The sequence below is a fragment of the Oncorhynchus masou genome, chromosome 30, assembly GCF_036934945.1.
Source record: "Oncorhynchus masou masou isolate Uvic2021 chromosome 30, UVic_Omas_1.1, whole genome shotgun sequence".
Taxonomy (NCBI): domain Eukaryota; kingdom Metazoa; phylum Chordata; class Actinopteri; order Salmoniformes; family Salmonidae; genus Oncorhynchus; species Oncorhynchus masou.
In genome coordinates, this window is record NC_088241.1 from 61903493 (window position 1) to 61915633 (window position 12141).

General features: G+C 42.7%; 1 protein-coding gene across 3 annotated transcripts in view; it reads left to right on the forward strand.

Moving 5' to 3' along the window:
- The window catches only part of LOC135522911 (B-cell receptor CD22-like), a 43112-nt gene that overhangs the window by 1149 nt on the left and 29822 nt on the right, over nucleotides 1–12141 (forward strand). For 2 of the 3 annotated variants that reach the window (XM_064949606.1, XM_064949604.1), the window contains exons 2-5: nucleotides 295–369; nucleotides 665–1051; nucleotides 1182–1487; nucleotides 1623–1889. In XM_064949606.1, coding sequence (XP_064805678.1) covers nucleotides 321–369; nucleotides 665–1051; nucleotides 1182–1487; nucleotides 1623–1889 — 1009 coding nt within the window. In that variant the 5' untranslated portion in view covers nucleotides 295–320. Of the gene's footprint in view, nucleotides 1–99; nucleotides 239–294; nucleotides 370–664; nucleotides 1052–1181; nucleotides 1488–1622; nucleotides 1890–12141 lie in introns of those variants that run through there. The other variant, XM_064949605.1, reaches the window with a different exon arrangement.

Here is a 12141-nt window from a genome sequence, read left to right on the forward strand (position 1 = left end):
GGCTTTTTGAGGTCAGGTTGTGAAATGTGAAGGGGGGGGGGTGCTGTGGGATTATTTAAAATGCCCCGAAGGGGTAGGGTTTCTGATGTTATCGCAATATGGGCAGGTAGCTCCAGGGGGAAGCTGGTTCCAGCATTGGGGTGCCAGGACAGAAAAGAGCTTGGACAGCCTGAGCGGGAGCTGCCCTCCTGTAGGGGTGGGAGAATGGAGTGCTCGGGTGTTGGGTTTGAGCCTGAAGGTAAGGAGGGGCAGTGTGTTGAGTTACTAAATGTGTGTATGTTTGTACTGTTTCAGGTGATCAGTAGTGTGTGAGTTCTCACATGGCTTGTCCTGAGAACATGCTTTTTCTCATTGTCCTCTTTATATCAGGTGAGTCTTACACACAGCAACAATTAGTTATGAATCAGACAGAGGAAGTACAAGGGATGATGTTTCATACTATGAGCTGTATTCCCATCTGTCTCAATGTATAGAAAAGCATAGTTTAATCGTCTGGATTCAAACATTGTGCTCCAGATATGTTCATGATCCAGTTTAGGGCTTGGAGTTGTGACATCAGGAATCACCTGTACATTGAAAGGAGTTCATATTTTTTGCTGCAGAGAGAGAGAGTGACTACTTAAAAGATCATATTACCTCCCTGATGTTGTCCTTTATGTTGCAGGTGTTCTGGCCTGTTTTGGTGAACGACATTTGATCACCACAATGCCAGATAAACTGGATGTACTGACTGGCTCCTGTGTGCAAATCCCATGTTCATTTGATATTCCTGACCAAAACAAGTATACATTTAACAGCACAATACTAACCTCTGGAGTGTGGATTAAAGGAAACTCAAACTTTGGTGAGCATCCGGACAATGTGATATTTAACAGCAGTGAGACGTTCATCAGATATCAAGGGAAGATAACTGGAAACATGTCCCAGAAGAACTGCACCACAGTCTTCTTCAATGTAACCACCAATTACACTAATAAATACTTCTTCAGGATTGAGAGTCAACCATACCGTGCAACAGATCCTGAAAAGTCTGTTAATATAGTTGTCAGTGGTAAGAGACAATTTATCTTTTAACCAAAAATGTATTTCCCAGTTTAGATTCCTTGCATCAAAGATAAGAGAAGAACAAGTGGACAGTTTAACTATTAGTGTAAAATATATTTATCTACAATGTATTACAGATTTGCCTTCCAGTCCCATCCTTACTGTCTCAGGTGAGGTGAAGGAAGGGACCCCTGTCAGTTTGAACTGCTCAGCTGTTGCTCCCTGTCCCGAACACCCCCCTGAGCTGACATGGACTCTCCCAACACAGTTCACAACTGAGAACCAACTGCAGGAGAATCCAGACCAAACCAAATCAGTTCTCTCCACGGTGACCTTCACTCCGTCATACCTTCATCATGAGAAGAACATCACTTGTACTGCAGTCTACCCAGTAGGGACAAGCAACAAGACAGCTGAACATAACATGATGCTTAACGTTTCATGTAAGATTTAGTCACCGGTTCCTGAAGAATAGATCATTCTATCATGTTTCACTGATGATTGTATTAGAGTGGTTTTGATGAGACTATTCAATATACCATATCCAGATACATTGTAAATGAACCCCTCTCCCTCAGTCTCTCCTAAGGACACCTTGGCCTCCATCAGTCCAGCTGATCCAGTATTAGTGGGCAGCTGTGTGAATCTGACCTGCAGCAGTACAGCCAACCCTCCTGTGACAAACTTCACCTGGTTCAAGATCAGTGGGGGTAAAACAACAGAGGTAACATATGGACAGAGTTACACCCTCAATGTGACATCTGATAATGGAGGACTGTACTACTGTGAAGGAAGAAACAGTCACGGCTGTGGGAAGTCGAATGAAGTGCAGCTGGCTATAAAAGGTAAAATGGGCACGTAGGGCACAATCTTAGGTTAGATATACAATATATATTCAAAAGTATGTGGACACCCCTTCAAATGCGTGGATTCAGCTATTAAATCCTCACATGTTTTGCTGACGTGTTTAAAATCGAGCACACGGCCATGCAATCTCTGTAGACAAACATTGGCAGTCGGACTGCAACATTCAATACCGTGTTCCAAACTGCCTTTGGAAGCAATGGCAGCACCAGAACTGTTTGATGAGGGCTTCATGAAATGGGTTTCCATGGCCGGAACAGCCGCACACAAGCCTAAGATCACAATGTGCAGTGCCAAGAATCAGCTGCAGTGGTGTAAAGCTCACTGCCATTGGACTCTGGAGAAGTGGAAATCTGTTCTCTGGCATGTTGAATATACGATTCACCATCTGGCAGTCCGGCGGACGAATCTGGGTTTTGACGGATTTCAGGTGAACACTACCTGCCCCAAAGCATAGTGCCAACTGTAAAGTTTGGTGGATAAGGAATAATGGTCTGGGGCTGTTTTTCATGGTTTGGGCTGGGCCCCTTAGTTCCAGTGAAGGGAATTCTTAACGCTACAGCATACAATGACATTCTATATTCCATATTAATGCCCATGATTTTGGAATGAGATGTTCGACGAGCAGGTGTCCACATACTTTTGGTCATGTAGTGTACTTGAGAGATCTTTTTGTGAGAATTGACCATAATATGTGCTTTATTTTCAGGGCAAGAAGAGTCAAAAACCTCAGGGGTTGGTTTCTGTTTCTGGGGGTTGCAGCAGGAACTCTGGGGGTCATTTTGCTTATCAGCCTGATCAGTCTTTTTGTATGGTAAGAACTATTCCTGGCATCAACGCAAAACAATTTTATTTCTGCTGTGTTTGTGCTTTTGCATATGGAAACCCTCTCAGTGCATTCAGAATACCTTTGTAAATGTCTTCCAGGAGGAGAAACTCGAGGCTCCACGATGGACTTGAAAGGACAGACAGTCCACAGGGACAGGTGGGAATAAGGCTCAACTTACAAAACCATCTACAAAGTGAATCTAAGGAAGTAATGAATTATTGCTGAAACTATTTAAAGCCATGAGGTTAACATAATTTCAGAGCAAGTTTAGGAGGAGATGACCACATCGAAAGCAATGCCACATCCTGTAATGACATGGAATGATAACAGAATGGCTGTTGGACTTTGACAGTGTTTACTGTCTTTATGTGTTTACATTTTCATTGACATCCCCTCAGTATGTGTTGTGTAACCTGCTGACCTTAGTTTTACACATTACTGAGCTTAGAGCTTTACACCTGTTCCTCTGTCTGTGTTCTCTCCACAGAACTCCCCGGTTGGGACAGTGTGTACTAACCAGGCCACAGCCGGAGAGGAACCAGAGGAACCTGCAGAAGACCAGCCTGAAGAGATCCACTATGGTGACATAGACTTCTCCAAACTACAGACCAAAGAGACCCCAGCTGCAGCCCAGGACAGGGTCCAGGGACAGGAGAGTGAGTACGCTGAAGTCAACGTGACTGGGAGAGGGGCTCAGGAACCACCTCTTAACAACCTAGATGGGCTTTACGCACAAGTGAATAAAACAGGTGGATGTTAAGTATTTTGCAATTGGGTATTAAGTGTTTTTATGTACAGTATTGTCATTGTGTATGTGTTCTCTATTGGTACTTTTGTTACATTTATAATTGTGTGCTCTTTGATTATCTGCATATCTGTAGAATTTGCTGGGATGAAAAGTGTTTAACTGTTACTATAGTGTTGATATGATGATGCAGGCTACTCTTTATTTTGGACCATTTATTTTGAGTGTTGAGTTCACAGAGCATCTGTTTAATGGGTTCCAGTATAGAGGAACTGCTGAGTTCAACTAGCTCACTGAAGGCAGTTTAAGACCATATAAAGTCAATGATGACTGAGGAGAGACGACACAGTTAGTTGGAGAGACAGTGTTCTGATACAAGACAGGAAGTTGGTGCAGGAAGTCTACATGATGGCAGAATGGTGTTAACATCTTCTAGTCACTGTTTATCTTCATCTTTTGTGCAGTTCCCAGAATAACAACATCTATTTTCAGTTTATATCTATTTAGAAGTAATTGTTTCAGTTTTTATGTTGAGTGTTAAATCGAAGAAATAATTGAGACTGCATTTCAGGTTGTTTATTAATTGCACTGTAATTAAAACCTTTACATTCAATTTCCATGAAATCTTTTGGTCTTACTGGTCCAACATTTAACATCTCATTAAAGTGTATTCCATTGAGATTTTGTGTCACTGTTCTCCACACAATGTGGAATTATGCTTTTAGACATGAAAATGAAAAGCTGAAAGTCAATATGTATTCAACACCCTTTCTATGGCAAGCCTGAATAAGTTCAGGAGTAAAAATGTCCTTAACTTGTCACATGAGTTGCATGGATTCACTTTGTGTGCAATACTAGTGTTTAACATGATTTTTAAATGACTACCTCGTCTCTGTACCCCACACATACAATTATCTGTAAGGTCCCTCAGTCAAGCAGCAACTTTCAAACAGATATAACCAGCTTTTCCATTGCCTCACAAAGAAGCGCACCTGTTGGTAGATGGATAAAATGAAATTAAATCTGACATTGAAAACCCCTTTGAGCGTAGTGAGTTAATTAATTACACTTTGGATGGTTTATCAATACACCCAATCACTACAAAGATACAGGCATCCTTCCTAACTCAGTCGCCGGAGAGGAAAAACACGGCACAGGGATTTCACCCACAGGAGGTTGGTGGCACCTTAATTGGGGAGAACGTACTTGTGGTAATGGCTGGAGCAGAACAGGTGGAATGGTACCAAATACATCCAACATGTTTTCCATGTGTTTGATTCCATTCCATTTGCTCCGTTCCAGACATTATTATGAGTTGTCTTCCTCTCAGCAGCCTCCACTGATTTCACCATAAGGTCAATGGTGACTTTAAAACAGTTACATAGTTTAACAGCTGTGAATGGAGAAAACTGAGGATGGATCAACAACATTGTACTTACTCCATAATACTCACCTAAATGACAGAGTGAAAAGAAGGAAACATGTACAGAAAAACATATTCTAAAACATGCATCCTGTTTGCAATAAGGCACTAAAGTAAAACGGCAAAACATTTGGCAAAGAAATTCACTCTATGTCCAACACAACATATCACTAAGTACCACTCTTCATTTGTGCAAGCATGGTGATGGCTGCACCAAGTTATGGGTATGCTTGTCATCAAGTGTTTTATTATAAATATAAATAGAATAGAGCTAATCATAGGAAAACGTGGTTCAGTCTGATTTTCAAAAGACACAGATGAATTCACCTTTCAGCAGGACAATAACCTAAAACACAACACCAAATATACACCAGTGTCTTACTAAGACAACATTGATTGTTCCTAAGTGGCCAAGTTACAGTTTTGATCGGCTTGAAAATCTATGGCAGACTTGAAAATGGCTGTCTAGCAATTATCGATAACCAATTTAAAAGAGCTTGAAGAATTTTTTAAAGAATAATGTTGAACATTCCAGGTGTGCATAGCTCTTCTTGTCTTACCCAGAAAGACTCACAGCTGTAATCGCTGCCAGAACTGATTCAAACATGCATTGACTCAGGAGTTTGAATACTTATGTTAATGACATATTTCTATATTTCATTTTCAATAAATCTGCAAACATTTCTAAAACATATTTTCAGTTTGTTATTATGGGTTATTGTGTGTAAATGAATGAGAAAACAAATATATATTTTATCATTTTTTATTCAGGCATTAACACAACAAAATGTGTAATAAGTCAAGGGGTATGAATACTTCCTGGTACTGAGTACACCGAACATTAGGAACACCTTCCTAATATTACGTTTCACCCACTTTTGACTTCAAAACAGTCTCAGTTAACCAGGGCAAGGACTCTACAAGATTTATTTTCTTAAAGTAGGCAAATCATTTAAGAACAAATTCTTATTTTCAATTACAGCCTAGGAACAGTAGGTTAATTCGCTTGTTCAGGGGCAGAATGACAGATTTTTACCTTGTCAGCTCAGGGGTTTGCTCTTGCAACCTTTCGGTTACTAATCCAACGCTCTAACCACCAGGCTACCTGCCAAACCGCAAGACATCGAAAGCGTTCCACAGGGAAGCTGGCCCATGTTGACTCCAATGCTTCCCACAGTTGTGTCAAATTGGCTGGATTTCCTTTGGGGGTGGACCATTCTTGATACACACCAGAAAATGTTGTGTGAAAAATCCCAGTAGTGTTGCAGGTCTTGAAACCAGTGTGCCTAGCAACTACAGTCGGGGCAAAACGTTTTTAGAATGACACAAACATTTATTTTCACAAAGACTGCTGCTTAAGTGTCGTTAGATATTTTGGTCAGATGTTACTATGGAATACTGAAGTATATTTACCAGCATTTCATGTGTAAAAGGCGTTTATTGGCAATTACATGAAGCTGATGCAAAGAGTCATTATTTGCAGTGTTAACCCTTCTTTTTCAAGTCCTCTGAAATCCGCTTTGGCATGCTGGCTTCTTTGCTGCCCTTCTTGACACCAGTCCATCCTCCAAAAGTCTTTGCCTCACTGTGCACTCAGATGCACTCACATCTGCCTGCTGCCATTCCTGAGCAAGCTCTGTACTGGTGGTGCCCCGATCCCGCAGCTGAATCAACTTTAGGAGACGGTCCTGGCGCTTGCTGGACTTTCTTGGGCGCCCTGAAGCCTTCTTCATAACAATTGAACCGCTCTCCTTGAAGTTCTTGATAATCCAATAAATGGTTGATTTAGGTGCAATCTGACTGGCACCATTATCCTTGCCTGTGAAGCCCTTCATGTCCAAAGCAATGATGACGGCACGTGTTTCCTTGCAGGTAACCATGGTTGACAGAGGAAGTACAATGATTCCAAGCACCACTCTCCTTTTGAAGCTTCCAGTCTGTTATTCGAACTCAATCAGCATGACAGAGTGATCTCCAACCTTGTCCTCGTCAACACTCACATCTATGTTAACGAGAGAATCACTTCAGCTGGTCCTTTTGTGGCAGGGCTGAAATGCAGTGGAAATGTTTTATTTTGGGAAGGCAAAGAGGGACTTTGCAATTAATTGCAATTCATCTGATCACTCTTCATAACATTCTGGAGTATATGCAAATTGCCATCATACAAACTGAGGCAGCAGACTGAAAATTAGAAGAGAAATAGCTTCTTGATATTAGAACATCGTTTACTCACTTCAAATTTTTATTTATTTAATAAGTACGGCTCGAAGAAATACTGCTTCTCTGAGACCAGGCACAGATCACTGTCATTCTCATGAAGAAAAGACGGAAATACAGGGGAGGGAGATCGAGGTGTCTTGTGAGAATTAGTCGAGTGGGTAGCCTGCCTCTACCATCCGTTCTGTTGGCCAACCTACAATCACTGGAGAATCAACTGGATGTGCTTCTTTCAACACTATCCTACCAACGGGACATTAAAACTGTAAAGTCTTATGTTTCACCGAATCGTGGCTGAATGACGACATGGATAACATACAGTTGGCTGGTTTTTCCATGCATCGGCAAGACAGAACAGTTGCCTACGGTAAGACAACTGATGGCGGTCCGTGTCTGTGTGTCAATAACAGCTTGTGCTGTCTAAGATCGCACTCATAGAGCTGTATAAAGCTATAAGCAAACAAGAAAATGCTCATACAGAGGCGGCGCTCTGAGAGGCTAGGGACTTTAATGCAGGAAAAAAGTAATCAGTTTTACCTCATTTCTACCAGCATGTTGCATCTGCAACCAGAGGGAAAAAAAACTCGACCATCTTTACTCCACACACAGAGATGCGTACAAAGCTCTCCATCGGCCTCCATTTGGCAAATCTGACAATAAAGTAGGAATTACAAGTGACTCGCTCAATACAGAAGTGGTCAGATGACGCAGATGCTAAGCTATATACACAATATACACAATTCCACAGGGCCAGATGGATTACCAGGTAAGGTTGGGCAGGTCAAGAGCTCCAGTGCGCCTGCACGTTCCGGTCTACCCAGTACAACCTCCACGCACCAGCCCCCCAGTGGCAGCTCCCCCACGCACCAGGCTTCCTGTGCGTGTCCTCGGCCCAGTACCACCAGTGCCAGCACAACGCATCAGGCCTGTAGTTCGCCTCGCCTCTCCAGAGCTGCCAGAGCCTTCCTCCTCTACAGCGCTGTCAGATTCTCCTGCCTGTTCAGAGCAGCCAGAGCTGCCAGTCTGCATGGAGCAGCCAGAGCTGCCAGTCTGCATGGAGCAGCCAGAGCCGCCAGTCTGCATGGAGCAGCCAGAGCCGCCAGTCTGCATGGAGCAGCCAGAGCCGCCAGTCTGCATGGAGCAGCCAGAGCCGCCAGTCAGCATGGAGCAGCCAGAGCCGCCAGTCAGCATGGAGCAGCCAGAGCCGCCAGTCAGCATGGAGCAGCCAGAGCCGCCAGTCAGCATGGAGCAGCCAGAGCCGCCAGTCAGCATGGAGCAGCCAGAGCCGCCAGTCTGCATGGAGCAGCCAGAGCCGCCAGTCAGCATGGAGCAGCCAGAGCCGCCAGTCTGCATGGAGCAGCCAGAGCCGCCAGTCTGCATGGAGCAGCCAGAGCCGCCAGTCTGCATGGAGCAGCCAGAGCCGCCAGTCTGCATGGAGCAGCCAGAGCCGTCAGTCAGCATGGAGCAGCCAGAGCCGCCAGTCTGCCAGGATCCGCCAGACTCTTCCAGATCCGCCAGACTCTTCCAGATCCGCCAGACTCTTCCAGATCCGCCAGTCAGCCAGACTCTTCCAGATCCGCCAGTCAGCCAGACTCTTCCAGATCCGCCAGACTCTTCCAGATCCGCCAGTCAGCCAGACTCTTCCAGATCCGCCAGTCAGCCAGACTCTTCCAGATCCGCCAGTCAGCCAGACTCTTCCAGATCCGCCAGTCAGCCAGACTCTTCCAGATCCGCCAGTCAGCCAGACTCTTCCAGATCTGCCAGTCAGCCAGGATCTGCCAGAGCATTCCTCCTCTCTTGTGTTGCCAGAGTCTCCCGCCTGTCCGGTGCTGCCGGAGTCTGAAGAGTCCCTCCTTCCCGAGCTGCCCCTCCTTCCCGAGCTGCCCCTCCGTCCCGAGCTGCCCCTCTGTCCCGAGCTGCCCCTCTGTCCTGAGCTGCCCCTCTGTCCAGTGGGGTTATATAGTCGGGTCGCCGTAGTTAGGAGGCCAAGGAAGCGGACAAGGTGGCGGACAAAGACTATGGTGAAGTGGGGGCCACGTCCAGCACCAGAGCCGCCACCGACAGATGCCCACCCAGACCCTCCCCAATAGGTTCATATTTTGCAGCCGGAGTCCGCACCTTGGGGGGGGGGGGTACTTTCACACGCTGACCATAGTTTGCTTTGTATGTTTTGTATGGTCAGGGTGTGATCTGAGTGGGCATTCTATGTTGTGTGTCTAGTTTGTCTGTCTCTGTGTTTGGCCTGATATGGTTCTCAATCAGAGGCAGGTGTTGGTCATTGTCTCTGATTGGGAACCATATTTCAGTAGCCTGTTTGGTGTTGGGTTTTGTGGGTGATTGTCCTTTTGTCTGTCGTGTGCTAGTTTGCACCAGTATTAGGCTGTTTCGGGTTTTCGTGTATTGTTTATTGTTTTTTCATATTGATTCGTTGTGACAGTCTCTCCCGTGGACCGTTTACATCAGTGTAAGGCAAGTGTCAACAACTTCACATCTTATCTTTATATTTTAATAATGAGATTCAAAATGTTCAATGTACGGCTGTTAGTTCATGTATTAGCTTCACACCTGAAGAACCTATGTGACTATGGACTAAAGTTTCAATGTGATACAGTATGTGTCACGTGACCTACTCTACCAGGAAGTGAATGTTTGACCTGTTTCAGGTGATCAGTAGTGTGTGATTTCTTACATGGCTTGTCCTGAGAACATGTTTTTTCTCATTGGCCTCTTTATGTCAGGTGAGTCTTCCACTCAACAACAACTAGTTATGAATCAGACATAAAGGAATAACCACAAGTCATTATATTTTATGGGATGTGCTATATTCCAGCCTTTTAATTGTGTAGGAAAGTGTACAGTTAATTCCTGTTTAGTGTATTTTAATAGTCTGGATTCAAACAGTCCTGTGAAAATGTATTTTGCATATTTTTGATACTGAATGTTATCAGATATTCAATCAAAATCTGATATTAGATAAATGGAAACTGAGTGAACAAATAACACAACATTTACATACTTATTTCATTAATTTCTTAAACAACGTTATGCAACACCCAATGTCCCTGTTTAAAAAGTAATTGCCCCCTTATACTCAATAACTGGTTGTGCCTCCTTCAGCTGAAATGACTCCAACCAAATGCTTCCTGTAGTTGTTGATCAGTCTCTCATGTTGCTGTGGAGGAATTTTGTCCCACTCTCCCATGCAGAACTGATTTAACTCAGTGACATTTGTGGGTTTTCAAGCATGAACTGTCACAATGTCTCATTTGGGATTAGGTCTGGACTTTGACTAGGCCATTCCAAAACTTTTAATTTGGTACATTAAATCAATTTTAATGTATTCCTGATTGTGTGTTTTGGAATGGTGACATAACCAGTTATTGAGTATAAGGTGGGAATGACTTTTTCACACAGGGGCGTGGGTGTTGCATAACTTTGTTAATGAAATAAATTAAATAACTATAACTATTTTTTTTGTTATTTGTAAACTCAAGTTCCCTTTATCTAATATTAGGTTTTGGTTGAAGATCTGATAACATTCAGTAAAAAAAGAAGCAAAATAGAGAACCAGAAAGGGGGAAACCTTTTCATGGCATTGTATGTTCATGTGAAACCGACGTCAGTGTTTGGTTAACAGTATATCTTCCACCACTGTCCCTGTCCCCATACCGGGCTCAAAATAGTGGTCATCTGCTCACAAACACACGTCACCTCACTCCATGACAACACACCAACCAATTGAAAAATCACCTGTACATTGAAATAAATTCATATTAATGTTATTGGGAGAGACTGTACCAGTAATGTGTATAAACCCTGGATCGCTGATTCTATGTAACGGCCAATGAGAGACTTTAAATCCACCGGTCTCTATATATGGTACTCCCCAGAAGAAGCAATCCTCCATAAGAATTAATGGAATTATACAGTATTTAAATCAAATGTTTCATGGACTATATTACATGTATTTAAGTTTTTTGTTGTAGAAGGGGAAGGTAAAGTTAGTACTCTTTTAAGAAAATACTTTAATATCTTTACATGTTTATTTATTTTATTTGTTAAGTTCAGGTGATATAAAAAGTATGAGCTGGAGCAAACCCAGAGAAAATGACTTAGTGTGGAGGTGCTGACTAACGGTGAATACACTGTAAGCTATAAAAACAAAGAGTTGCACAATCTATATATATATATATAAACTCCCAGTAATTTATTAAGGAAAACACCAACGTTTTGGCATCACTGTTCCTTCTTCAGGGTAAAGTCATGAATGCTTGAACCAGGTTGTGTAGACAAACAGTGGAATTAGTGCAACAATGACAATCATAAGGGTTGTGTCACAATTATGAGGTTAATTAGAGTGAATTGAGTGAAACTGTTAATAGACAATAGTTTACATCATATTGAATATATTAGCCTATTGTTATCATTAAAATTAGCATAAGATTAGCATTAACATACATTATTGTTTAATTTAATTTCACATGTATTTAATTGTTTCCATTTTTATAAAATGTTGTTACATGTAATCTTTTGGTTCATCCATAATGCATAATAAGCATCATCAACAGGGGGAACATATTGGTTGTACGCTGATAAACTGTAGAAAGAATATATTAATTTATAAGACTTCTTCATCAAACTAATTGTTCATAAGAAAGGCCTGAGATCAAAGTCAATATTAAGACAGTAGGGGTCAATGTATTAAATACCTCCTCTCCTTGGTTGGCCAACATGCGCAATGCGTGTGTATATGCGTGTGTTTTTTGAGTGAGGAGATGGGATGGTTAGCTTCAACAAAGTGAGCTGCTACTGGATAGTCAGTGTTATTACACCTGATTGAGCTGCGGTGGTTGTCAAACCCTGACCTTAGAGAGCTTTTTATGTCTCTATTTTGGTTTTGTTAGGGTGTGATTTGGGTGGGCATTCTATGTTCCTTTCTCTATGTTTTGTATTTCTTTGTTTTGGCCGGGTATGGTTCTCAATCAGGGACAGCTGACTATCGTTGTCTCTGATTGGGAA